Below are 27,363 nucleotides of genomic sequence, written 5' to 3' on the forward strand. Positions count from 1 at the left end.
TTAATACCAGTGACCTTCTGATGTGAATGCTGCAAAAAAAATAAAAAACAGGAAGGAATCTAAGCTATATAGTCTTCTCTTCCAACCCAGTTTTCTGTGAACACATAATCTGTTTACAAAACAAAACCGGGATAAAAGAAAATCACATTCTATTTGAACCATCAATATGCATGACAGAAGAATGGCTGGGAGCTCAATTCCGAGCCTAGTGGGTCTAGATGTAAATCTTTGCTTTTCCCTAGTGAATGAACTGGCCATTTATTTAACTTCCTTGAGCTTCAATTTCCTAAGATGTAAGATTAGGGTATTGTGAATACTGATATATGATAATATATGCCAAAAGTTCTTAGCATATGGGTCTGGAGCAATAGCACAGTGGGTAGGGCATTTGCCTTGCACATGGCCAACCCGGGTTTTATCCCCAGCATTCCATATGGTCCCCTGAGCACTGCCAGGGGTAATTCCTGAGTGAAGAGCCAGGAGCGACCCCTGTGCATTGCCGGGTGTGACCCAAAAAGCAAAAAAAAGTTCTTAGCATAGTCTTTGGCTCATAGGAAACATTGAAAATATTAGAAGTCACTATGAAATAAATCACTCTTGCTTAAATGAGGACAATCAATGTTATGTTCAGTCTTAGAAGCCATAGGAACACTCTCTCAGGTTTCTTCCATCCTTGCACATGGAAGAATTGAAAAGCAAACACAGATTTCCACAGATTCAGACAGGATTGTAGGCAAGCACTCTTGGGCAGTATGTATATAAGGTGACTTACATAATATTGGCCACTACTGCGCAACCCGACACGATTATCATCACTCTTGACTCAATCTGGTAGTTGGGGTGCAGCAGGCGCTCACAGGCCAGGTACACCAACACTCCAGTCATCAGCCAGACACATAGGATTGACATCAGGGCACCAAGGATCTCTATGGACTCAAGCAGAGACAACATTGTACACAAGGAACTCATTAATCACCTTGACCCACCAAGAATCCTGAGACATTAATGTTCCCTTCCCCTGGAGGAAAAAAAAATAGAGGCTTCAAACTATTTCACTCAGTGACTTACAAAGCAAAAGTGTGACTGGATTTTAGCACTAAGATGAGGCACTTTACTGTTGCATGAATAAAATACCAGCGGCTGAGTTCATTATGCTCAACATTACAAACTAATTTCTAGCAAAATTTTAAAGCTTATTAATTGCTGCCTGCCCTCACTGTTTTCCTCAGGGATTTTCATTTACCCAGGTGCTAGAATGATTGAAACTTATTATAAGATGAAATAATGAGACATGAAGAGTAAAGTGTGTTTAGAAACTCTTAATTTTGCCATAAAACATTTACAACTTGCCGGGACCAGTACCTTCGGTGGAATAAAATAGTAAAAAGGAAAGGCTTCAGAGGGCACTTGATGAAAATGAGTCTCATTTGCCAACCCAACAAATTACAAACACACAGGTTAGCTTCAGAGATATATCAACTCTTTAACTGCATTTTAAAACAACAGTAAGGAAAGAATATCAGAATGAAGACATTAACGTTAATATTTGAAGATAAGATGGCATTTAGTCTGCCAGATGAGTCAAGTACATTTGCTCAGTTAACAGTTAACACAACTACCCCGATCTTCAATCCAACCCTGTAGACAGGTGCTAAAAGCCACCAAGAGTCAATAAACATTCTATGAGTCACTAGTCAGGCACAATTTATAATATACCCTCCGTTTTAGGGCAGAACAATGTGCTACAGCTCTTCTCAGTGGGGAGCTGTTGTTTGTTTCCTAGACTTAACTCATTTGCATACAACCTTTATGATTTTGCACATAACTACATGCATCTCTTTTATTAGCCACTTAATATTGCCTTTACATTCATTCACTTTTAGACTTGGCTTCTTCCTAAATAAAGTTATCCATAAAGTGAGAGGCTTAATATATAGTTGATTTTCTCATATAAAATGGATATGTTACTCTTCTCTGTGTGACACAATGTCATCTGACTATAAGAAATATTTTTGTAAGTGTTTAGAGTATGAGTTCAATTTTCAGACATAAATTGTCTGCTGGTTTCTGGCTATGTGATATTAGCCAAGTAACCTAACCTATCTAAACCTAAATTTCTTAATTATAAAGTAGCTAAAATAATAGCATTTTTGAAAATTTGATTTAATTTTTAAACTTTTTTTATTGAATCACAGTGAGATACACAGTTACAAGGTTGTTCATGATTGGGTTTCAGTTATTTAATGCCTAACTAGTTGGCATATGTTAGGACGCCTTCAAAACTCACAAATTGAAGAGCTAAAAACCTAATACCTCAGATTGTGACCTTATTTAAAATTAGAGTTGTTGCAAATATAGTTAGTTAAGTAAAAATGAGATCAGGATTGCATAGGAGAGACCCATAAACCAAGATGGCCTACATCCTTTCAAAGGCAAAACTTGAACATACACATTAATAGAGCAAAGATGGAAGTGATATCTATATAGAAAGAAATGCCTAAGATTGCAGAAAAACATAAGTGGAACATTTCCTGACACTAAATCTAAGAGTATACTTAAAGATTCAATGCTATTGGCTAAGCAAAGAGAAGCAAATGAGATGTTGAATTAAGAAACTTCTGCACTCCAAAGAGAATAATTACCAGAATAAAAAGACACCCCAAAGACTGTTACAAAATATTTTGCCACCACTCTTTTGATAATGGGTTAATATAAAAGATACTGGAGTGATAGCGCAGTGAGTAGGGTGTTTGCCCTGCACACGGCCAACCCGGGTTCAATTCTTCTGTCCCTCTCAGAGAGCCCGGCAAGCTACCGAGAGTATGTCGCCCACATGGCAGAGCCTGGCAAGCTACCCATGGCATATTCAATATACCAAAAACAGTAACAACAAGTCTCACAATGGAGACATTACTGGTGCCCACTCGAGCAAATCAATGAACAACGGGATGACAGTGCTACAGTGCTACTTAAAGGACTGGTAGTACTTTACAAAACAAACAAACAAACAAACAAAAAGAACAACCAAACTCATCAAAAAATGGGATGACAAATAAACAGAAAACTCCCCAAGGAAGACAAGCAAATGGCCAGAATGTAAATTAGAAATGTTCTGAATCACTAGTCAAGGAAATGCAAATCAAATCAACAATGAGATATCACCACATAGCAAAGACCCTAGCCCACATTAAAAATAACATAACCATCCAGTGCTGGCAGTGATGCGGGGGAAAGGGGGTCTTTATTCACTGCTGGGAATATAGACGGGTTCAGCCTTTTTTGGGGTTTATTTTGTTGTTGTTATTTAATTTTTTTAATTTTATTTAGGCACAAAGTTGTAACACAGTTGTTCAACGTAGAGTTGTTTCAGACATAGGTGTTCCGATACCAGTCCCACCACTAATGATCCCTTCCCTCCACCAATGTTCCCTCCCACCCAACAGCACGCCCGTGGTCAGCATATACCAAATTTATTTCATATTACTTGCTCTAAAAAAAAAAGTAAAGGAATGGCAAAAGGAGTTATCAGAAAATAAATCAATAATAGTCAATCTGTGATAATTGTTTGTTATATGTTCTAACCTTTCTTGAACTAGTAGAGGACAACCACATGTACTACTAGTGAGTGCAATAGTCAGTACCACACATTGGGAATTTTCTTCTGTCCTTAAAAAGAGCTATTTCCGCTTCTTGCAAAACTGGTTTCAAGGCTATAAATTCCCTCAGCTGTTGTCTATCCATATAAAGCTCTGTATCATTCTTTCACATTTGAACGATAATCTAGCTAAATAGAGTATTTTTGGTGAAGTGTTTATTTTGTTGAGGTTTTGTACTATGTTATTCAATTCTCTCCTGGCTAAAAGAGTCTCATTTGATAGATCTCCTGTAGTTTTTATGGGATTTCTTCTGTAAGTTCTTCTTTTGGTCCTGCTGCTTCATTATCCTGTCTCTATCTTTGCATATTATAATTTTGAGTATGATGTATCTTGTGATTTTCCTGTCAAGTCTATTTTCACTGGGAACCTCCGGGATTCTTGGGATTTAGTGCCTATAATCCTCATCTCTGGGAAATTCTTACGGATGATTTCTTTAACTATTGTATTTTCTTCATCACATGTGCCCTCCTGTTCTTCGAGACTGATGATTCTTATATTGTTTCCCTTGAACTCATTCCAGTTTTCTGGTAAACTCCTCATTTCTTTTCAGACTTTTCTTTTTATTTTCTGCTATTTCCTAACAGTTTCTTCTTCTTTATCTTGACTCTGATCTTTTGATCAGCTGCTGTTGCTAACATTAAGTTTTTTGTATCATCTACCATACTCTTTATTTCTGCTATTTCTGAGGGTAGCTTTTAATTTAGACTCATATTTTCTTGTGCTTATGCCATTGTTTCTTTAAGTTCATTGAACATCCTCATACTGGTGTCATCAAAGACATTGTTTGAGGATTATTGACCTGTGTGGTGCGGTTTATGACTGCTTTTCTATATTGCTTTTTTGCTCATTGAACTTGGTAGCTTGTACAAGTTTTCACCATTGGTTTTCTAGTGTTCTTGCTGTGCTGGGGGGTGAGTGTTTATAGTCAGAGCCTCTGAAGATACTGAGGGATTAGGCTGGAGGTTGCTCTCTTTGTTCTCTACCTGTCCTCACTGAATGACAGGAAGCATAGCTGTGATTAGCATGTAATTTGTTGAGTAGATCAGTTAGATGGTTTCTTACGTGGTCACATGCCTCAGGAGCAGTGGTCTGAGCCCTTAATATGGTGTAGGTCAGATGTGGAGGCTGCTAGGACCTTGCCAGAAAGGGAGGGGCTCTGCCTCTCATCCCAGAGTCCGCTCAGTAATGCCAGCTGGAGGCCAACCTCAGCTGGAGCAGCGGAGGTCAGGAAGAAGCTGTGGTCTCTCGTCCAGTCTTTTCGGAAAACAACATGGACATTTCTCAAAATATTATGAATTAAATTTTCACATGACCCAGTAATTGTCTTCTTTGGCATCTTTCCCAAGGGACCAAAACATTGTTCATAAAAGATATTTGTAATATCTACAGCTCTCTTCACAATGGCCAAATCTGGAAAGAATCCGAGTGTCTTAAGAACAGATGACGGAGAAAGAAACTATGGTACATATACACATATGCAATGGTTTACTACTTGGCTGCAAGAAAGGATGAAATCATGAGATTTACTGCCATATTCATGGACCTGAAGAGTATCAGTGAAGTTAGTCAGAAGGAGAAGGACCTACAGAGAATGATTTCTCTCACATGCAGGATATTACCAAAGCATAGTAGAAGAATAAAAGCAAAAGCAAGAAAAAACTGAAAACTACCCTTCAATAGGCTATAGACCATAGGGGAGGAAAGGGGAAAATAGGGTGATAAAGGGGACACTGAGACAGCAGCTAGAATGTGTCAGGCATGAAACCCTATCAGTAACGGTATTGTGAACCATAGTGCATAAAAATATTTTAATAAAGTGTCTGTCTAACCTTATAGTACCTGTATTGCAAACCATAATGACCAAAAGAAAAGAGCAAGGGGTGGGGGAGAGAGTGTCTTCTCTAGAAGCTGACTGGGGGTGGGTGGGGGGTTAAGGAGGGAAACTGGGGACATTGGTGGTGGGAAATGTATACTGGTAAAGGGTGTTGGAGCATTGTATAACTGAAACCCAATCATGGGCAGCTTTGCAACTGTTTGTCTCACAGTTATTTAATTTTTTAAAAGATTCTAAAAATAGAAAAAAAGAAAATATCTGTCATAGAGACAGGTGGTTCAAAGCAGTATTTGCTGGAGTGCTGTTGAGCGGGGAATTAGGACCATTGGTGGAAGACGACACTGCTAAAGGGGCTTGGTGTTAAAACTTTGTATGCCTGAAACTCAATCAGAAATAATTTTGTAAATCACAGTGCCTTCAAAATAAATACATTTTTGAAAAATTTGAAGGAACTTTTCTAAGGAAAAAAAAGGAAAATTTTATTCCCTCTTTCACTTTGTCCTCCTCCTTTTCTTGTTTATGTGATGATAGATTGAACTAGGTATTCAGCTGAGCCAGTCACTGAATGGTTAAACACTAATTTGAGCAGGAACATACATATTCTATTCTCAATTCATCTTCTCAGAATGATTGAGTTCCTAAAATTCTCCTGGCCTCTCTGCAAAATGGCAGAAACTCTAACCCATTCCCTTCCCCAGCCACAGAGTAACAATAATAATATCATGGATATCACAATACACAGGAGACTTTGACGGTACTGGCTGCTAAAATGTTCTCGTCTTCTCGTAGGAACAAAACAAGCACCACTAATCTGGCTGTTAGCTGAATTAACATTGGGAAACACATTCTCACGTACTTGTCTATTTTATCCTGTGTACCAGAGTTAGTTCTCGAAGGGTTTTTTGCAACAAGACTTTGCTCCGCCCCTTCCGTTTTTACTCTTGGTTAGCCTTTGCAGCGTTACTCCACCATTAATGCCCAGTCAGTTGAGCTGTACCTGCTCGATGCCATCCAAAGGTCAGTCTCTTGGAAGGGGGCTTCGATGACAACCACAGAGAAAGGAGACTGAGCAGGAAGCTGGTCAAGTCAATTAAGAGGTGGGCAGCATCCGTGATGACAGCAAGGCTCCCAGCAATGTGCCCGCCTAGGGTGTGCAGAAAATTACACAGGGTTAGTGCCCAGAGTACAACGAAATTCACAGGCCTGCCAGCCACAGATGCTGAAGATACTGCAGACTCGAAATTTGGGAAGGGAAAGCATCTCGGTGTTGATTTAATCAACCTCTTCTTCCAAAGACTCAGATGGTGGATCGGATTTAAACATGTAGAAATGAATTTCAAGGGAGAAGCCATTCCTGGGAAAGTGAAAGAATAGAGATTGAAAACGGGGAGGTAAGGGGGACATTTAGAGAACATGTGGTTAAACCAGGGAGCAGGGACTCCAAAAGGTAAAACCAAATAGATTAGGAGAGTCCCAGGGTCTCACATCACAGGCTGAGGACCTAGTCTTTTGTCTGCAATTCAGGTTTGGTAATCATCCATTGATGAGTTTTCACCTGCCCTGATGTTTTAACATTATCTTTACCTTTTCCTTGTGTTCTGTTAATTTAGGTTATCTACTGATTATCAGGAGCTGTGAGATGAAGAGTGGGGAGCAGTGAGGGAAGGAAAGGTTCTTTCCAAATGGCATTCTTGCCTGCAACAATACAATAAATTATAGGAAGCGAACCCAGCTGTGGGAGCCCCTGCTTGCCTTTCTTTCCATTTGGTGTGCTCTGCTCTACTTCCCTCGAGTTCTCCATTGAGAAAAGACCTCCAGCCTCTCAAATGGAAGTCAAAGGAAAACCTTGTCTTTGCCTCCTCGCATAAGGCTTGCTGTTTGGGAGCAATAACCTTTATTGCTCTAACTATGCCTTTCCGACAAAGAGCTTGTGCTGACAGATTGGTTCTCTCCTCGGTTTTTTTTTTTTTTTATTGCTTTGTGTACTCTCCGGCAACACAGACTGTCAGTCATCAGCACCTCCATCATCAGACTCACCTTGTCTCCACTAATGATTTTTAAAAATTACATATATGGCTTATAATTGCAATAATCCCCACAGACCGCTGGCTCTAGCTGTAGTTAATAACTGGTTTGTCAAAGTTTAATGGTCTGAAGCAAAGTAGTCTTCAAGCTTGTTACTGAGCTGTCAGTGCAAAATATCGGAATGATTCATTAACCAAAAAGCAACATTTTGCTAACAAATAAGCTGTCCTTCCAATTATCCTCTAATGCTGCTCTAACTGCCAAATTTGGGCCTGATAATAAAGCTGCGTTAATAATGCATTCTTCCTTGCCTGGAGAATGACTACATGCAGATAAGCAGCATGCTGCAACCTCAGAAATGAAGGATGGTGATGATTCTATATGCTGGCCTAAAATTGTAGCTTCAGTCAAGGAAATCAAATCTTATAGGGTGTCTTCCATGGGCTCAGCAGAATCAGGAGCAATTGAGAAATGTAACAGGTTTGCTTTGCAAGATGCATATTATAAGGAAGGCTAAGGAAACAAGATCTATTTTGTAACAGGGCACCGTATAAAATCAATTCAAAATATATATATATATATCCTCAAGCATGCTAAACCCTAAAAAGCAAATTGTAAGAGGCAGTTTGTGCCTAACCTTGCATTTGTTTCTGAAAGCATGTGATCTGATTGATGGTTAACTCATTCATCTAGCCAGTATTTATCGAGCCCTTACTCGCACAGTAAAAGGATAGGGCAAACATAGGTAAATTAAGTAAAACCAGAGCCCTTCTCTCCAGTGGTCATATTGCCTACTCCTCATTGTACTAAAGACATGGAAAATGGGCCAGAGAATCAGAAAGTCACACTCAGTGGGCTCATGGATTAGCTTCATAGAGAAAGGGATAGTAATTATACAGATTTTAGGAGGAGTTAAGGTAGGGTTGGGGGATAATGGAGAGAAATGAAGAACAGAGTATGTTTTCTTTGGAAAGCAGGAAGCGGGGAATGTTAACATCATAACAGGAAATGGCAGTGGGTTGCAACCCTTGTGTGGGACATTCTATGTCATGCTAAATAATTTCATTGCTATCCTCTGGGCTAAGGGGATCTACTTATGACTTTGAGGCACTTACAAAGGAAATTACAATATAGGCATGAAGTAAAACAGTAACAATTATGTTTCTGGATTACTTAGTGAATGTAGAATTAAGGATATATTTTTTTGAATTAAGGATATTTTTGATAAAATAGAAAAATTGCAGAAAAGACCCAACTTGGGAAAACAGTCTATTTAGAGTCTGTGGGTTAAGGATGACAGAGGGAAAGGAATGGCATTGGGCCTGGTTTCATTCACCCCAATTTAGAGAATTGGTATTAAGGACATAGTACATTTTTCCTTGAATATAAAAACATCTCAGCAAGGTTGAAAAATTTGAACCTAACAACTTTATACCTGTTTCCCATTAGTCATCCAACTACTGTGTTATACATTAAAATTTTTAAATTATTTTTCCCATGGATACTATTCCGATGCTATATTGATAATAAATCTGTGCTAGTAAGGCATTAGCATGAATGTGTTATTATTATCAATATATTATAAAAATACTATATAAGGGTCACTTAGGAAGTACAGAGGTTAAAGTGCTTGCCTTACATCTTACCCATCCGGATTCATATTTTCTGGCATCATAGATGGTCTTCTGAGACAAATATGGGTCTTTCCTTTGCACAGAATCAGCTTCTGAGCACAAATAGGTGTAGCCCCCATACAAAAATTATTTTACAAATAGAAATACTATACAACATGTTAGATTGAAATCTCATGAATTTGTTATTTAGCATATGTAAAATGCACCACAATTTGGATTGCTATGCTTGAATATTTCTTGAATTTTCAGTACAAGAACCATATCAAATGTGAGTGGGAACCAGAAAGACAGTCTATCTTAGGCTACCTAAAGATAGCCTAAGATAGCCTAGTGTATGCTCTGCATGTAGGAATTTTGAGTTAGATGTCAGCACCACATTATCCAAGTACTACCAAGTGTGACCTAAAAATATATAAGCACATATGTAAGTGGCCTTAGTTGCCGAGAGTTCCTGGCTCTAGTGCAATGTTAGTAAGCTTATCTGCAAAGTTGGTGATTATCACATCATCTAGCATTATCTGTTGCTAAGTGGAGTTTTTCACTTTGAGATGCCACCTTTCCTGTCCTGCTTCTAGCTCTGAATTTCTATCCTGCAACCCAAAACACCATGTCCTGTCTATTCTGCTTTTTCCAGGAGTAACACTTGGGCTTATTTTTCTAACTTTTTAGTATTTATTTGTTTTTGTTTGGGTTTGCTTTTGTTCTCAGTTTACAGTGTCCTATCTTTATTTTTTCTTTCTCTTTTCTTTCTCTCTTTTGTTTTATTCTTTCTTCTTTTCTTTTTTTTTTTTGATTAAACAAGGTAGCTTTAATTGAAACTTATTTAGAAATATGTGAATGGAGAAAAAGTGGAAAATGTGGGTTCAAGAGAGAACAATGGCTTCTCCGGGGTAGAAATAAGTAAGCAAAGAAATACAAAGCCTAAAAAGGAAGACATGTGTTCAAGGGAAACAGGAGCTTGTAGAACAAGTCTAACTTTTTAACTGAATACAGGTATACATCTGAAATGTTACTAAACTTTATGACATCTCTATAATTAGGGTAACATTAGCCTTCAGAAGGAGTCACCCTCTAATAGGTTCAAAGACCCATTAACAGTGGACACATTGGTGCTAGTAGCCTTTTTATTCCTTCCTCCGTTCTGCTCTACACTCTGTGATCAGTTTTCTCTCTAAACGCAGATTTATGACTTGGCTCTTCCTTGTTGTAAATGTCAATGACACACTGCCCTCTCCTCCAAGACTTACACGCTGAATCCAGATTCCCTGGCCAGACCTCAAGGCCCTGCTGCAGCTCCCAACTGAGATTCTCCTTTCATTCTCCACTAACCAAGCTTTACCATATGTTACTACCTAAGACAAGCTCTTCCAGTTGTAACTCACAAACTCAGGACTCTGGCTTACACGATGTACCCAGATAATAATTTATTGCCTCAAACAACTGAGAACAAATCTGGATGAACTGGATTGGGTTCAGTCTGATCTTAAAGTAGAAGAATGTGGAGCCAACCAATAGGATAGTGGGGAGGTCATTGGCCTGGCACACAGCCAGTCTGGGTTCATTTCCCAGCACTTCATATGATCCCCTGAGAGCTTTTTGGGAGTGATCCCTGAGCACAGAGTCAGGAGTAAGACCTGAGCACCGCTGGGTGTGGCCCCCAAATGAAACAATACAAAACAAAAAAGTAGAAAAGTGCTTTAGGACTCTGCTCTGTCTCCTATGATTATTTATTTCTCTACTGAAGACGGACTTCTTCTCCTTCAATTAAAAAAAAGGTGGGACCTGGAAACTCCAAATTTGAATCATTTAAGTCAAGTATTTTAGTGGAAAAGGCGTTTTCTCCTTCAACTTTTCAGAAAAAGCTAGAGGTTCTAATTAATTCAGCATCCCATTTCACACACAGCCTTGCACATGAGCAAGATATCTTGGAGCCATGACCTAAACAGCAATCAGCAGGGATGGTGGGAGAAGATTTATTGAACAGGCAGTCCCAATCCACACACATATGTGGCATTTCACAAGAATCATTTGGATTTCTTTGAAAAAGCACCAATTTCCTGTCTTTTTGTAGAACTACCCACTCAAAAGCTGTCCACGTAAGACTGTTTGCAATGTCCTAGACCATAGCACTAGCCAGGCACTGATCCTTCAGGTCCCTGCCTCTGAAAGCCACTCCCTCCTCCCTCTTCATCACCACTCAACTCCTAGTCAACATTCAGGACCTTGCTCACTCTCTTATTTTACTCCCAGACATCCCAGATACCCAAAATCAATGTGAGAATAATAATTGCTGCCTGCCATGGTCAGGGAGAAAGTAACTTGTGAGTTGGGGTGCTTGTTTGGTGGCCAGAGTTCTGATGAGTGTGGGGATTGTGAAAAGTTTTGTTGTTTTTATTTTTTCAGGGAAAAATGTGTATGCAGAAGCATCAGAGCTTGTGGGTTACTTTGCCTCACATGTGGAGATTGCTGGAGCAGAAGAATCATAAAGGAAAGTTGTAAAGGAAAGAAATTGATAGTCACTTGGCAGTCAAGTGTCCAAATGACTTGAGAGCCATAGTAAGAATTTCAATTTTATCTAATAAGCCAGAATTTTCTGAGGCATTGATATTTTCTCTTTTGGGGGCAGCCAAAGGGACCCAGCACAGAAGTAGTCTCTGAACAACTCTCTTTCTTATCAATCTATCCTAGCCCATGGTTAAATGCATATGCTTTCCTGGATGGGGAAAAGATGGAGGAGCAAAGAACGACAGAAGAGGGAGCCATTGAAGAATTCTGATGACAGAATTGATGCGATAAGAACAATGTTTTAGGAAAATCAAGTATAATGTCAATAGAGTTCAAATTCCAAATGATTGCCAGTAGCCGTTTAGTGTCTTTACTGGCAATACCTCCTGACTCTAGTTAAAGTTAAATTAGAATTTATAGATGATAACTATTAAAAAAGAAAAGACTTAGTTGCTTAGCCCAAGCTTCCCAATTTTCCCTAAAAATATGTCATTTACAGCAAAATAATAGGTCATATTTCAAAAAGCACAAGGAAAAAGTAAGTTTTATAAATGAAAGCTTTTTGGGCTGGGCTGGAGCAATAGCATAGCTGGTAGGGCGTTTGCCTTGCATGCAGATGACCCGGGTTTGGTTCCCAGCATCCCATTTGGTCCCCCGAGCACTGCCAGGAGTAATTCCTGAGTGCAGAGCCAGGAGTAACCCCTGAACATCACCGGTGTGACCCAAAAAGCAAAAAAAAAAAAAGAGAGAGAGCTTTTCTCCATTTAGAATGTTAATTAAACATCAGCTGAAGAAAAAAGTCATCTATGTCAGCATCCACATGGGTTTAGAGAAAAGTAGAGGAAGAAAGTAGTAAAGGTAGGAAACACATCTATACTTCCTTCTGAGCTGTGTTTTTATGGGAGGCTGCCAGAAATTAATTTGGAAAGCTACTAGTTTCCAGAAATCTCCTTTTGAAATCATCTTTTGAATGGTTTCTGGCATTTAGAACTTCCATTATGTCAATCATGAGTGCTTCAGTACTGTCTGCAATCTATGAATTCCAGCAATACTAACAGGATCCCTGTGGAGTATACATCAGTAGATTTCCAAATGGGATTTTCCAAAATAGAGCTGTCAAAATTAACTTCTTTGCAACATCCTTAAGCTATTGAGTTTTCTTCAAATCACTTATCCTGGTTCAAGAAATTGTATGATGAAATTATTTTTTAAAACTTTGACTAGAAGGTTACTTTCTAGCCTGGACCTATCTTGGAATCAATGTTTCAAAATTTTTTTTCCTTTCATAAAACTAAGACTGAGTGTATTGGAGAGAAGACTCGACACAATTCTGATTGCTCACCAGCAAGAAAATAAAAATTAAAGCAGCTGAGTACACTGTATTTTTCTGGTCTATATTATTTTGAATTCTTCCCTTTTTTTTGATACAGAGGAAAAATGAAACTGAATTTAAATAACATAGTGAAATGACTATGCCAATGGAGTATCAGTTACTTGTAATTCTATATTCTACTAGCTTATCATGTCCTTTATAAAATTTTTGGAAAAAAAATCACTAACACTGCATATATATACTTTTGGATTAAAAAAGTTTAAAATTACACAGAATTTATTAACAAAATTAAATAACAAAATAATTAAATAAGCATTTAACACATTATATTAAATTCTGCAATAATAGTAAGACCCTGAAGAGGGAAATTTACAAAAATTCTTAAAAGTCAAAAAAATATGTAGTTATATATTCAAGAAATCATATACAAATAATAGATCAATTGATAGATAAATATCTACCAACTTAAGTCAAGGACATAAAATAAATAAACAATATTAAAATTTAAAAAGCTAGAATAAATTAAAATACCAATATGAAGCTTTCATATTTCACTGTATAAACCATTTAAAACTTCAATGAGATGAATTACTGGGAAAATATAAATGATATTTATTAAAGAAGCAGAAATGTCAATAAATGTAAAAAATTCTTTAAAATGTATTAGAAATATTTTTTCATGAACGATTCCCAAGCACACAATTTTGGGGAACTTTCTTAAAACATTGAGATCATTACAAAGTCATAGAATTATCTTAGTTTTATTTTAAAGGGGAAATTATATAACTAAAATTATTATTTTAAAATGTGTCATTCTGAGCCTTGCATTCAGCCAATCCCAGTTAAATCCCTTATAGCACATATTTTCTCCTGAACACTGTCAGAGACCATTCTTGAATATGGAGCCATAAATAGCCCCTGAGCATTGCCAAAGGCGGCCTAATCCCCCTCAAAATCAAAACATAGTGCATAGTACCTTGTACTATGGTACAACAGGTTGGTAACTTGCCCTGCATGCAGCCAGCCTTGGTTCAATCCCTAGCAGCATGTATAGTCCCCTGAGCAATGCCAAAGATAATCCCTGAGCACAGGTGCACTGAACACTGTTGGGTGTGGCCCCTCCAAAAAACAAAACAAAATAACAAAACATATTTCTGATTTTGAAATTTGAAAAAGTAAGCCTAATGATGAAAACTAATTAAATTTCAAGTATCAATAATAGTAAAAATATCCAAATGAGAATTTTTTTGAGTCAAAATGAGCAATGTCTTGAAAGAATGGTACATCATGGTCAATTTGAGGGATAATATAGTGAAATAATAAGAATATGAGTTCTGAAATTCAGACTGCCTACCCACTTATAGGTAATATTCACATAGAGACTTGACTATTTGTGCTTTGGGGTTTCTAATCTATACAGTCAATCTGATAATAGTATCAACCCTTTGGAATTTCATCAGTACCAAGTAATCCACAGAAGATACTCATTACAGTTTATGGCACATATTAAGTATCAAATAAATATAACATCACAATGCTTTGAATACAAAGATTGTATCATATTAGGAAATTTCTTAATACAATATACATCAACATGTGTCAAGAAGTCTATAAAAAGAGCTAGTTCAAAACCATATTTTATAGAAGTCCACACATGCTTAATTATTTGTTAATCAATAAAAAGCTAGGACAAGGAGATTCTCCGTTAGACAAAAGAAAATTGCATAAACTCTCAGAAAGTTTTTGCATTCAACAAATAAGCTGAACATAAGATGTGACTTAGCATATGATATTATTTATACAAGAAAAATATAAAACATTTTGAAGAGATAAATATTAAAATGGTGATAAATAGGTAAATAAGTATTTTTACAAAAAGAGGGAGTACCTTAGAGCTGGAGAGTATAGTAACTAGGGTACTTGCCTTGCACATGGCAGATCCCTGACACCTCCAACAGCCCCTAAGTCTGCCAGGAGTGATTCCTGAGCACAAACCCAGAAGTAATCCCTGAGCATCACTGGGTTTGCCTTTCACCAAAAGAGAGGATTATCTTTGAGGATGGGCAAAAGGATAAAGAGAATGAAGGAAAATGAAGTTAGCTCCATTTAGAATAACAATAATAAGGGCTGGAGTGATAGCACAGCGGGTAGGGTGTTTGCTTTGCACTCAGCGGACACGGGTTCGATTCCCAGCATCCCATATGGTCCCTTGAGCACTGCCAGGGGTAATTCCTGAGTGCAGAGCCAGGAATGACCCCTGTGCATCGCCAGGTGTGACCCAAAAAACAAACAAACAAAAAAATAGAATAACAATAATACACTATTGCATATCACTGTCACTGTTACTGTCACTGTCACCCTGTTGCTCATCGATTTGCTCAAGTGGGTACAAATAACGTCTCCATTGTGAGACTTGTTACTGTTTTTGGCATATCGGATACACCATGGGGAGCTTGCCAGGCTCTGCCATATGGGTGGGATGATTGTCAGTAGCTTGCCGGGCTCTCCGAGAGGGGTGGAGGCACAGTGGATAGCGCATTGCATATCAAATAAGTAAAATTCGAACTTTCAAGAATCCATTTGTAATCTAAGTCTATTTTATAAAAACCTAACCAACTGGAAAATAGGACATGAGGAAACGGACATCTCACTCACCTTATGAAGGAATAAAATTAACAAATAAATATCTAGCAAGAAATAAGCTATCCCTGTATAAAAAAGACAAGAAAACAGACTGAAACAAGATCTTGTTAGGACATATAGAGAATTTGATAAATTGAGAAAAGTATCCAATTCCTGGAAGGGAGAGAAGGAACTGACCATTTTAGGAATTTGTGTTCCCAGGTTAGTAGTTTAATAAAATCATAATTGGATTTTCAAAGAAACCAAACAAATGATTCTCATGTTTAATTACAATAATAAATAGAAATGAATAAATAGCCTTTATCTTTTTCTTGTCAAGCAAGAAATAATGAGAAAGAACAGCAGGCATTATAACATATAAATCTACATTAATTAAAAATGTTATCACTGACAGAGAGCAGCAACACAGATCAATGAAACACCTTAGAAGCAAACCCTATAATTTATAAAACTTTGATAAATGATCAAAGAAGTAGCAAGAATCAATAGAGGAAATAAATATTTAATTACTTCATGGATGATGCTGAAAATCTTTAAATTCACATTGATTTAAAATTAAGTGCAAAGATACTTAATAGCAAAAAGATGATATCTATCATCTTAAGGACTAAAAGTGTGAAAGAGTGATAAAAAATTCTCAAAAAATATTTTGATGAAATTTTTAAAATTTAAAACTTCTCTGATTCAAGCAGAGTATTGAATCAAACTTTAAAAGCAAACAATAAACTGAAATGTACTAACAAATGGAACAGAAATTTACTATCCCAACTATGAAAAGAGCTCTGGAGATCAATACAATTCCAAATCATCTAAAACAGACAAACAGCAGACAGGAAGCAGCAAGCAGGAAATGCATTAGCAGAAGTACCAATGATCAAGAAGAATGCAAAAATATGCTAATGATCAACAAGGAAAGAAATGAACATTAAAATTAAGCAATGATCGATTATTGTATGACTGAAACTCAAACATGAAAGCTTTGTAACTGTAGCTCATGGTGATTCAATAAAAAAAGAAGCATATGTGGCTATATTTTATCTACATTAACAAATAATTTTTATTATTTAATAGATTCTGGCAAATCCGGTAGATGTGGAGAAACATTCTCAAGTAGTGATGACAAAGAAATGTTTTCCGTCTTTCTGCATCTCCATTTGGCAATGTGCTTGAAGAATTGATGAAAATATTCATGTACTTCAGCCAGTCATTTTGACTTTTAAGAATATCCTTTAAGGGATTAGTCAGAAAGATAAGTGTTTTATTTAAGATTTCATTGCAGTATTGCCCAGAGCAGAAAAACAATTCTGTACACAGAAAGATGGCTATCTAAATCACAGAGGAACATATTATTGCATATTGTTCAGGCATAAAAGTGGCTTGGAACAGTATTTGAAGGCATGGTCAAAAGCATTCAATATGCTGTATCATATTTTTTAAAAATCACTGCAACTGATGAGTAGAAAATATATCGTAATAAAGTGCTCCATCATGTTATTAGAGGTTATCATTTAAATGTTTGGGTACTGATGAATTTTATTGCTTACTTCCATTTTCCAACACATTCATAATGAACTTAATATTACTTTGCAGAAAACATTAACAACTTACTTTAAAAGAAGAACTGTGATAACCCTCCTGTGATAATGTGAGGTTCTGTTTGCTTGTTGAATCAGTGTTTCTAAGAAATACTCACCCACAACCTCTGCAATCATGAATATGAAGCATATGGTCAAAGCAACACAGAGTTTCCACTTGGCATAGACTTGTTCCTTCTCCCTTTCCTCCACAGCCTTGGAGTTGCTGTGGCAGTGATGGATGGCTCCAGACTCCAGCTCCTCTGGCTTCTCTCCAGGACATTGATCTTTATTCAAATGCTTGGACTGGAGTTCCACACTATGGATGAGTTGGGCAGAAGAGAGAAGTGACCATGTTAGAAACAAACACCTCACTTCGTTGTGAGAACCTCAAGTAGGACATTCGCTAAATGACCAAGAGGCTATTTTTACCAGTCCTGACAAAGAAATATCAGTATAAGCAACAAGCAAGACATTCCCTTCTGAATTCTCAGTGACTAAAAGTTATACTTTCAGGTCAAACTCTCTTTCAGTCTGAGCTATCAAATAAGTCATTTAAGAGATATCAAATAAGTCATTTAAGAGTCATTTAAGAGATATCAAAAGAGAAAAGAAATAGGTACATGTGGATGTGATTTCTTCCCAGTTACTTTATTTGGAAAAGATTTTTAGACATTGCTAGAAATTAACAGAAAGGGACATGGAGTGCTGGGTGTGTTTCTATGAAGTAGTGTTCACAGAAACAATTTTTCTGGGGTACCACTCTCCACAGCAATACCGTCAAGGGATGAGAGCACTTTTTCTGAGTGAACCCAAATGGACCCTCAGGAACTTTCTTAGCTCAACTTTGTAGATAATTTCTATAAATCAGAGTTATCATGGAAGCTCTCAAAGAAATTGAAATTTATTTTTACAGTGCTTCCTAAAGCAGGCACTGTAAGTCCTTCTGTTCAAATACAATTACTTAGTCACTTATAGAATTAAAGCATTTCACAGATTGAATGAGTGCATATGATATTTAGCAAAACCCCTAGTTTCTTAGCTGAAATAATAAGACTGTGAGAGGTTAAGTAATTGCCTGAGATCAGAGAGAACAATAGAGTTGGAGTTCACAGCCTCCTGTTTTTCTAGTATGCTATACATTGCCTCTTTAACTGCACATCAGTCAGTATTCTAAGATCTAGCTTTGCAAATGTCAATGTGCCTGGGTTAGAAACTAAGCATATCTTTAGTTTTTCTCATTAACTTATTAGGAAGAATTAATTAGATTCTTATCATTTAAAACTTTTCATTCATGACTTTGGAAGGTATAAACAAAAATAAATTAGTCTCCACTTGGAGTTATTTCATTTGTCTTATTCCAATTGGAATTAAAAGCCTGCTGGTTTTGGCTTAGATGGAAATTATTATGATGATTTTAATTATAATTTTTCAGTAAAATGACATTCATCATAGAAAATCTTATATTACAGAAAAGCACAGAAGAGAAAAAACACTGCTAAGCCTACCTTTAAGAGACAAGTCTAAATAATATTTTGTTGCTTAACACTGTAGTATATAAGCACATGCTTTTTTATGCAATTATAGCTCATAGAATGTGATTCTTTATTGCAAGCATAGATAAACAGTTAATATATTCATAATCTAATTAGCTATTTTTACAACTATTGGTCCTATAACTGAGAACATCTAATAGAAGTATAAGACCTCAGACTGATATTTTATCAGAACTTCAAATATTAAACTTCCAGTTCTAAATACTCCCCATCTGACTAAGACTGATCCTGCTCGTGAGAGTAAAATAGCTGTTCAATGCTATTGGTGCTATGTACTTGCTGTTTCCTATACAAGGATAAGTCCTGGTTTCATACTCTTAAGCAAGACTTCAGAGTTGTATGCTGAGTTAGCCAAATCAAGAGTCAACATCTATAGCCAGAGGTATATGAATGAACTTACACAGTCATTTATAAGCAATAAGTTTAGACCTTGTTACAATCCAAAGTTAGCCTAAATTTAACTAGACTCACTCATAGAGCTGAGAATGATGCAGTTGCTACCCATATCATGAGACAAGGAATAGGGGGAGGTGAGTGGAGGAAGGGCTCGGAAGGATTAGGATCCATCACAATATGATCCTACCAAAGATATATCTTTGGAACCTGACACTTAACTTTAGACATTGTCAACATTTTTCTCAGTTGACTGCACTTTCTACATTACTATTTTAGCATATAGAAAATGTTATGTTCAATGTAGATGTCATAACAAATTTATTATTGAACAATTTAATATTTTTCTTATAATTTGCTCACAAAAACACTACTGTGATTCATGCTGTCATAGTTAATTTTGTGTTATATTATCTAATTTAAAGATAATACTAAGTTGGAATTACGTGGTTAAAGAGCACCTATTATTTTCAGAATTTTGACATCTATTACCCAACTAACTCTATAATGGTTATATTGTGGAATTACCAGCATTTTATTTTGATCCATTTCAAATAGTCTTTATTGAAATTATAACCATTTGGCAAAATTGTATATAATAAGTATATAAAGCTTTTATTTTTATAATGATATGTAATTTAATATAACGTAGAAGTATGAATAATCAGTTTCATTCAACTTAGAAAAATCTAAGCATGGTGAAAAGAATTTCTCTTCAATTAACAGCATTGGGGAAAGCTAGATGACTACAGGCAAAAGAAAAATATTTATTATAGTCTCACATATGTACAAAAGTTAACTCAAACAGATAAAAGACTTGGATGTTACACCAAAAGGCATCAAATATGCAAAAGAAAACAGAGAAAATACTCCATAATAATAATTTCAGTGATGTCCTTGGGAACTCAACTCTAAAGGCCAAGGAAAACAAAATCAAAAATAAATGGGATTGCATTAAACTAAAAAACTTTAGCAAAACAACAGAAACTCTCACCAAAACAAAAATAATCCTAATGAATAAGATAAAATATTTACAAGTTATAGCATTCCTCAAGTGCTAATGTTCAAGTTATATAAAGAATTCATACAACTAAAAAACACCTGTCCAAAAAATGGGAGAAGAATTGAACAGACTTTACCAATGAAGACATATAGATAATCAGCAGGCACCTACAATATGCATCATTAATTATCAGTGAAATACACTTAAAATATTACCTCATATTTCTGAGAATGGCCCATATAAAAAAAGATCAGAAACAACAAATGTTGGCAAGACTTTGAAGGAAATAGAAACCATATATACTCGTGGTGGAAATATAAACAGGTTCAGAATCTATGGGGTCTGAACAAATTAAGATTTCTCAAAATATTAAAAATATATACATCATGTTATCCAACAATTCCATCCTGTGTATTTATCCAAAGAACAAAAAATTATAAATTCAAAAAGATACACGCATGCTTAAGTTCATTGAAGTATGCATACCTATGTTCACTCTTTGTAGCCAACATCTGGGAACAAGCTAGTGATCAATGGAAGGTGAGTAAATAAAGAAAGATAAATATAGGATAATCTCACTCATATGTGCTCTATCAAGGAACAAAGTACTGTATCTCCAAAACGTATATTTATACTCTTGTAAACTGTTGGTGGTACTGCATGGGCTTGTAGAAGAATTTGCCTATGTGGGAAGTCAAAAGATGAAGATTTGTTAGAGCACTGCTGCAAGTGTGGCCAGGTCTCAAAGGAGGAACAATTGGCCAGATATGCTGCAGGGGCATGTTTTTCAAAGGCATATGGTTCTACCCCCTTGAAGATGGTCTGCTGGGAGAACAAGATGTACCCATTAGTGGTAATCAGATAGTCCAAGGTAGTGCCCTGCAAAAGTTTCTCTTGGTAACTTTTCATCTATGAAGTCTCATAAAGTCATCTGAGAATGGAATTAGACCATCATTAACCTCTGAATAATGGTAACAGAACTATCTTTCCTTATTACTGAATAATGTGAACAAAATCTTCATAGGTCAATGGAAACCTCAATTTAAAATTTTTTTTTAAAAAGAAAAACGTAAAATTAAAAAATCTAGGATGGCTTGAGAAACAGTGCAGCAGAAAAGGCACCTGCCTCACACGTGGTACACCAGGGTCCCATGCCTATACCCCATACAGACCCTTAAACACTACCAGGAGTGATCCTGGTGCATAAAGCCAGGAGTGCGCCTTAATAACAGCCAGGTCTGACTCCAAAACAAAGAAAAATTAAAGGAAGTTAATTCTTTTTAAAAATAATTATTGAAATTCTGTGATTTTAGAAAAACAAAACCAAATGAATCTCAAGACAAACAGATGACAGCAGATAATAAATATTAGAGTGGAAATCAACAATATAGAAAACAAGCAAATATCCAAAAGCCATCAAGGCTTGCTCTTCAAACTCATGTCCCCCTTGAACAAGCATCTAGCTTGCTTTTCTCTGTTTCTCTGCTTGCTTATTTCCACTCTGGAGAAATCTGAGTTCTCTCTCGATCACATGCATCTCTTTCTGTCCCCTTCTTCCCAAATATGCTTCAATAAAACTGTCTTTGCTTCACTAAAAAAAATAAAATGAAAAGAAAACTATATAAAACGTGCAAATTTTTAATCCAGGGAGTAATTTTGTGTCTTCCATTTCTAAAATGATCACTGGGTTATGCTTACACAGAGTGCAGAAAGGCAAACATGATGACCATTTAAGAGGTGACTAAAGTAGAGATTTGGACTGGTGTGGTGAAAATAAAATTTAAAGATACAATTGAAGAATGTTTATGAAATAGAATCAATAGGACTTAAGCACAGCATTAGTTGACAAAGAATAAAGAAAGATGGGATTTAAGGATGATTCTAGTTGCTCAGGGCAACTAGAAGGGTCAATTTTGTGACATGGTATTGGATTGCATATTAAGAATTTTAACTTAATAAATTAACTTAATAAAATTTTAATTTTCACTGATTGACATTCTACTCCAAGTCTTACCACTGACCTCATGAATAGTATAAATTAGAGAACATTACTTAATCTTTCTGGGCCTCAGTTTCCTTTTCTATAAGACAGGAAAAATTATAGCATTTCTGTCAAGAAGTGGTGTTATAAGATTTTTAACTAGTTCACATAAAATGTCACAAAAATGTAATGTTTAAGTTAGCTGAGCATTTCTACAAACATTTCCTTATTGCCGTTTTTCTTTAGAAAAAAGTTGAGTAGGCAATGCTCTGAAATAACGTTTGGTTTACACATTTTATAACAGATCTTAATTTAAAAGCCAGCTATATTTTTAATATACCTATATTAAAATGTGTATATCTATATCTATATAAACATAGATATAAACATAGATATATCTTTAAATGAACTTGGTCATGTTGATCAAGACCATCCATGGTAATTCGCAGTTCGAGAAGGCCAAATCTAAGCACTGGACATGGGAGTCTCCTGGTGGACAGTTCCACAACAAAATTGACCATATTCAATCATATTCATCAGTTGTCTAACTGATGTCACTGTTCCAAAATTCCAAACGAGATCGGACCATTGTCTCCTTCGTGCAAAATTCTACTTCACAGAGCGGGAAGAAAGGACTGCAAAGTTTAAGAAGAGAACTCCCAGAATGACCACTACCTGGGAGCCCTTTGGCACTATTTTGGCAATATGGGAAGTTACCATCATTGACAACATTGATGAGGAATACTATTGACTGGTTCAGCACCTCCATGATTGTGTGAGGAATGCTGAGAGAGAGAAAGCCACAAAAAGAACGCTTGTCTTCAGAAACTCTAGAGTTCATTCACTAACGTGGTCTGGCACAAGCCTCAGGCAACCACAAGCTAACGTCCAAGCTCACAAAGCTGTGCAGAGATGCGATAAAGGAAGACCTCAAAGAGAGAAGAGCAGCAGTGTTGGCCAATGCAGCAGAAGCCAGGAAAAGTATTTGCAATGCCCACCTGTCCTTCGACAACTGTAAGACCAAGATGACTGCCCTTCGATATTCTGATGGATCTATCACATCTTCCAGAAGTTCAATGGAAAAGGTTATCCACAACTTCTACTCAGATCTCTTCAATAGCCACATCAACCTGCCCACATACCACATTCCACAGGATGGATATGTTGTTCCCAGCATTCTCCCTTCCAAAATCTGAAACGCCATTTCATCGGTAGAGAAATATACAGCATCCGGTCCAGACAAGGCCAGACCTGAACACCCGAAGAATTTGTCGCCAGTAGCACAGCAGGTTGGCGTTTGCCTTGCACGCGGCTGACCTGGGTATGATTCCTCTACCCCTCTCTGAGAGCCCAGCAAACTACTGAGAATATCTCGCCCACATGGCAGACTCTGGCAAGCTACCCGTGGCATATTTGATATGCCAAAAACAGTAACAACAAGTCTCACAATGGAGATGTTACTGGTGCCCCTTGAGCAAATTGATGAACAATGGGATGACAGTGATACAGTGATACAGATACTCATCAATACACTGACTCGGCTCTTCACATGCTACCTGTCTGAATGCAAGGTTCTGTCCCAGTGGAAAACCAGCAGGACCATCCTATTATACAAGAAGGGAGACATCCATGACCTCAGCAACTATCGCCCAATCTGCCTGCTGTCTGTTGTCTACAAGATATTCACTCGAGTCATCTGAATAGGATTGGCAGAACACTAGACAAAGAACAACCAGGTGAGCAAGCCAGGTTCTGAAAAGGATTTAGCACGATCAACAATATCCACACGTTGACCAAGCTCATAGAGGTTTTGCAAGAGTTCAAGAGCCCCTTCTGTCTAATGTTCATTGATTTAAAGAAGGCCTTTGATTCTGTTGAGACTGAAGCGGTCATCGAAAATCTAGCCAAACAGGCCATTCAAACTCAGGACATCAGGATCCTTTCTGAGCTGTATTATGGATTCACCACCAGGATTTACATTGACGTAAAGAGAAGGGTTTGGCAGGGCAATATCATTTCACAAAACTCTTCAGTGCCACCCTGAGAATGCGACAACTAGAATGGGAAGGACTAGGAGTGAAGATAGACGATTAGCAACTACACCACCTCCACTTCACTAACAACACCAAACATTAGCCAAGCAGCACGAATGCTGGCCAACTTCAACTGTGAGTGTGGATAGGTCAGACTGCAGATGAATCTCACAAAGACAATGTTCATGAGAAATGAACTAGTTCCTGACATTCCATTTGCTCTCAACAAAACGAACATCTTCAAATGCAGAATTATGTGCACCTGGGTCAAGAACTGAACATGACGAGCAACTTGGTGCCAGAACTGTGCAGGAGGAAGAGAGCAGCTCTTCTTCAAGAGCGTTGAACAGAAGCTTTCCCAAGGAAGAGATATGAATGGCCAAAAGGCACATGAAAAAGTGCTCTACATCACTACTTATCAGAAAGATGCAGATCAAAACAACCATGAGATACCACCTCACACCACAGAGACTGGCACACATCCAAAAGAACAAAAGCAACCACTGTTGGAGAGGATGTGGGGAGAAAGGGACCCTTCTACACCTCTGGTGGGAATGCCGACTGGTTCAGCCCTTTTGGAAAACAATATGGATGATTCTCAAAAAACTAGAGGTTGAGCTTCCATTTGATCCAGCAATACCACTGCTGGGAATATATCCCAGAGAAGCAAAAAAGTATAGTCGAAATGACATCTGCACTAATATGTTCATCACAGCACTGTTTACAATAGCCAGAATCTGGAAAAAACCTGAGTGCCCTAGAACAGATGACTGGCTGAAGAAACTTTGGTACATACATACAATGGAATACTATGCAGCTGTTAGAAAAAATGAGGTCATGAAGTTTGCATATAAGTGGATCAGCATGGAAAGTATCATGCTAAGTGAAATGAGTCAGAAAGAGAGAGACAGACATAGAAAGATTGCGCTCATCTGTGGAATATAGAATAATAGAATAGGAGTCTAACACCCAAGAATAGTAGAAATAAGTACCAGGAGGCTGTCTCCATGGCTTGGAGGCTGGTCTCTCATTCTGAGTAACTCAGAGAAGGGAACACCAAGTAAAATGTGGTCGGAGGTCATGCAGAGGAAGGGTGACGTGTGCCGAATGTAGACTAGAGACTGAACATAATGACCACTCAACACCTTTATTGCAAACCACAACACCTAATCAGAGAGAGAGAACAAAAGGGAATACCCTGCCATAGTGGCAGTGTGGGGTGGGGGGTGATGGGACTGGGGAGGGTGGGAGGGATACTGGGTTTACTGGTGGTGGAGAATGGGCACTGATGAAGGGAGGGGTTCTCGAACTTTGTATGGAGGAAACATGAGCACAAAAATGTATAAATCTGTAACTGTACCCCCACGGTGATTCACTAATAAAAAATTTTTTAAAAAAAAGAAGAAGTTATTAAGAGGACAAAGAATCTCCAACTCCAAGCACATCTTTTCGACTCCACCATTCTTCCTGCACTAACATATGCCTCAGATACCTAGGCCCTACGAAAACAGAATGAGAACACTATTCAGGTCTCCCAAAAAGGAATGGAAAGAGCTATGCATGGAGTATCACGTTTCACTCAAGTGAGAGAAGGAATTGGAGTTCCTACCTCCTTCGACGATCAAAAATCAGGGTCACTGTCTCATTTGCCAAAGCATCAAAAATCAGATGGGCCGGACACATAACGTGATTTGGAGATGACCACTGGACTACAGCCATTACCAACTGGATTCCGTGGGATGTCAAAAGAACGCCTGGCCACCCACCTACGAGATGGTCAGACTTCTTCCTCAGGGCCCTGAACAAACAATTTGAGGCTCTTCATGTTCCTGGAGTGAGCAGACACCATTGGACTACACTAACACATGACAGGGATGAATGGAGACGTTACTGGTGCCCACCCGAGCAAATCAATGAGCAATGGGATGACACTTGAGCAAATCAATAAGCAATGGGATTATAAGTGATACAAGTGATATCTTTAAATATCTATCCATTTACCTCATTACATTATAAATGAACTGCAACATTTTCTAATTCCATTTACATGTTAGTTCCAACAACTAGGGCACTTTAAGAAAGCTTTCTAGCTCTCAACCTTCTAAGTAATATGGGAGGAATGAGAAAACCCTCGAGAAGGTTCTGTGGCATTATTTAACAAAGAATACAATGATTCTTTATGCCTGACTGTTCACATATCTTTTAATTTGTTTTTAGTTCTCTAGGGAAGCTTCAGGATTATTGGTTCATTACATAATATAGTTCTCCAAATTTCTATCAATTTTAAAACTTCTGAAAATTCTTTATATTATGTTTTTTTTATAGTTGAGTTTTTAAAAAATTTTTTATTGAATCACCATGAGCCACACGGTTACAAACTTGTTCATGACTGGGTGCCAGTCATAGCTATTTTAATCTTTGCCCTTTGTCTACATTCCTTGTTCTCAAATTCATTTAATGATGACAGGACTTAAAAATTATCAGTTCTGTGTGGACTGATCGTGGGAATTGATATACCTTTCTAGGAGAGAATCAATATCAAAAAGCAATAACATTGTAATTATCCCCTGGCATTTCCTGGACTCTGTTTTCCCAACCTACCACTCTCCTCTGTCTATCTTGGAACATAGTAGATATTCAGTACATAATGGTTAAGATTACATTTGATTAATATGTTTATGGGTTAAAGGGGTGATGTGAAAAAAACATTTGAGGAAAATTACAGGGAGTGGAGAACAGAAATGTTTACCAAATCAGATAAAACTCTTGTCCCAGACCTGGTATCCAATTCCCCACCACCTTTTTAAAAAAAATTTTTTTTAATCAAGATTTAATTCTAAGACTAGAAAAATGACCCACCTAATATAAAATTTAATGGGGTTTAGCATATTTTCAGAGTTGTGCAACCATCACCATAATCTAATTTACAGCATTCCATCACCCTCAGAAGAAACCCTATACCCATTAGCAATAAGTTCTCAATCTTCTTACAAGCAACTTTACCCCAGGCAAACCACTAATCTACTTTCCATCTCTAAATTTGCCTATTTAGGACATTTCATAAATATGAAATCACATAAGATATGGTTTTTGTGAATGACTTCTTTCACTCAACATAATGTTTTCAAGGTTCAAGTATGTTTTAGCAAATACCAGTACATCAGCATTTTATTGCATTTGATTTCCAAAAAAT

The 27,363-nt window shown here is 37.2% G+C and overlaps 1 protein-coding gene across 1 annotated transcript in view; it reads right to left on the minus strand.

Annotated features, from left to right (window-relative positions):
• Window positions 1–27,363, minus strand: part of SLC30A8 (solute carrier family 30 member 8) — a 45,152-nt gene that overhangs the window by 13,803 nt on the left and 3,986 nt on the right. The window contains exons 2-4 of the mRNA XM_004607773.2: window positions 17,324–17,523; window positions 6,488–6,634; window positions 773–926 (exon numbers count right to left, since the gene is read on the minus strand). Of these exons, the coding sequence (XP_004607830.2) occupies window positions 773–926; window positions 6,488–6,634; window positions 17,324–17,523 (501 nt within the window). The remainder of the gene's footprint in view (window positions 1–772; window positions 927–6,487; window positions 6,635–17,323; window positions 17,524–27,363) is intronic.

This window comes from Sorex araneus, chromosome 2, assembly GCF_027595985.1.
Source record: "Sorex araneus isolate mSorAra2 chromosome 2, mSorAra2.pri, whole genome shotgun sequence".
NCBI lineage: Eukaryota > Metazoa > Chordata > Mammalia > Eulipotyphla > Soricidae > Sorex > Sorex araneus.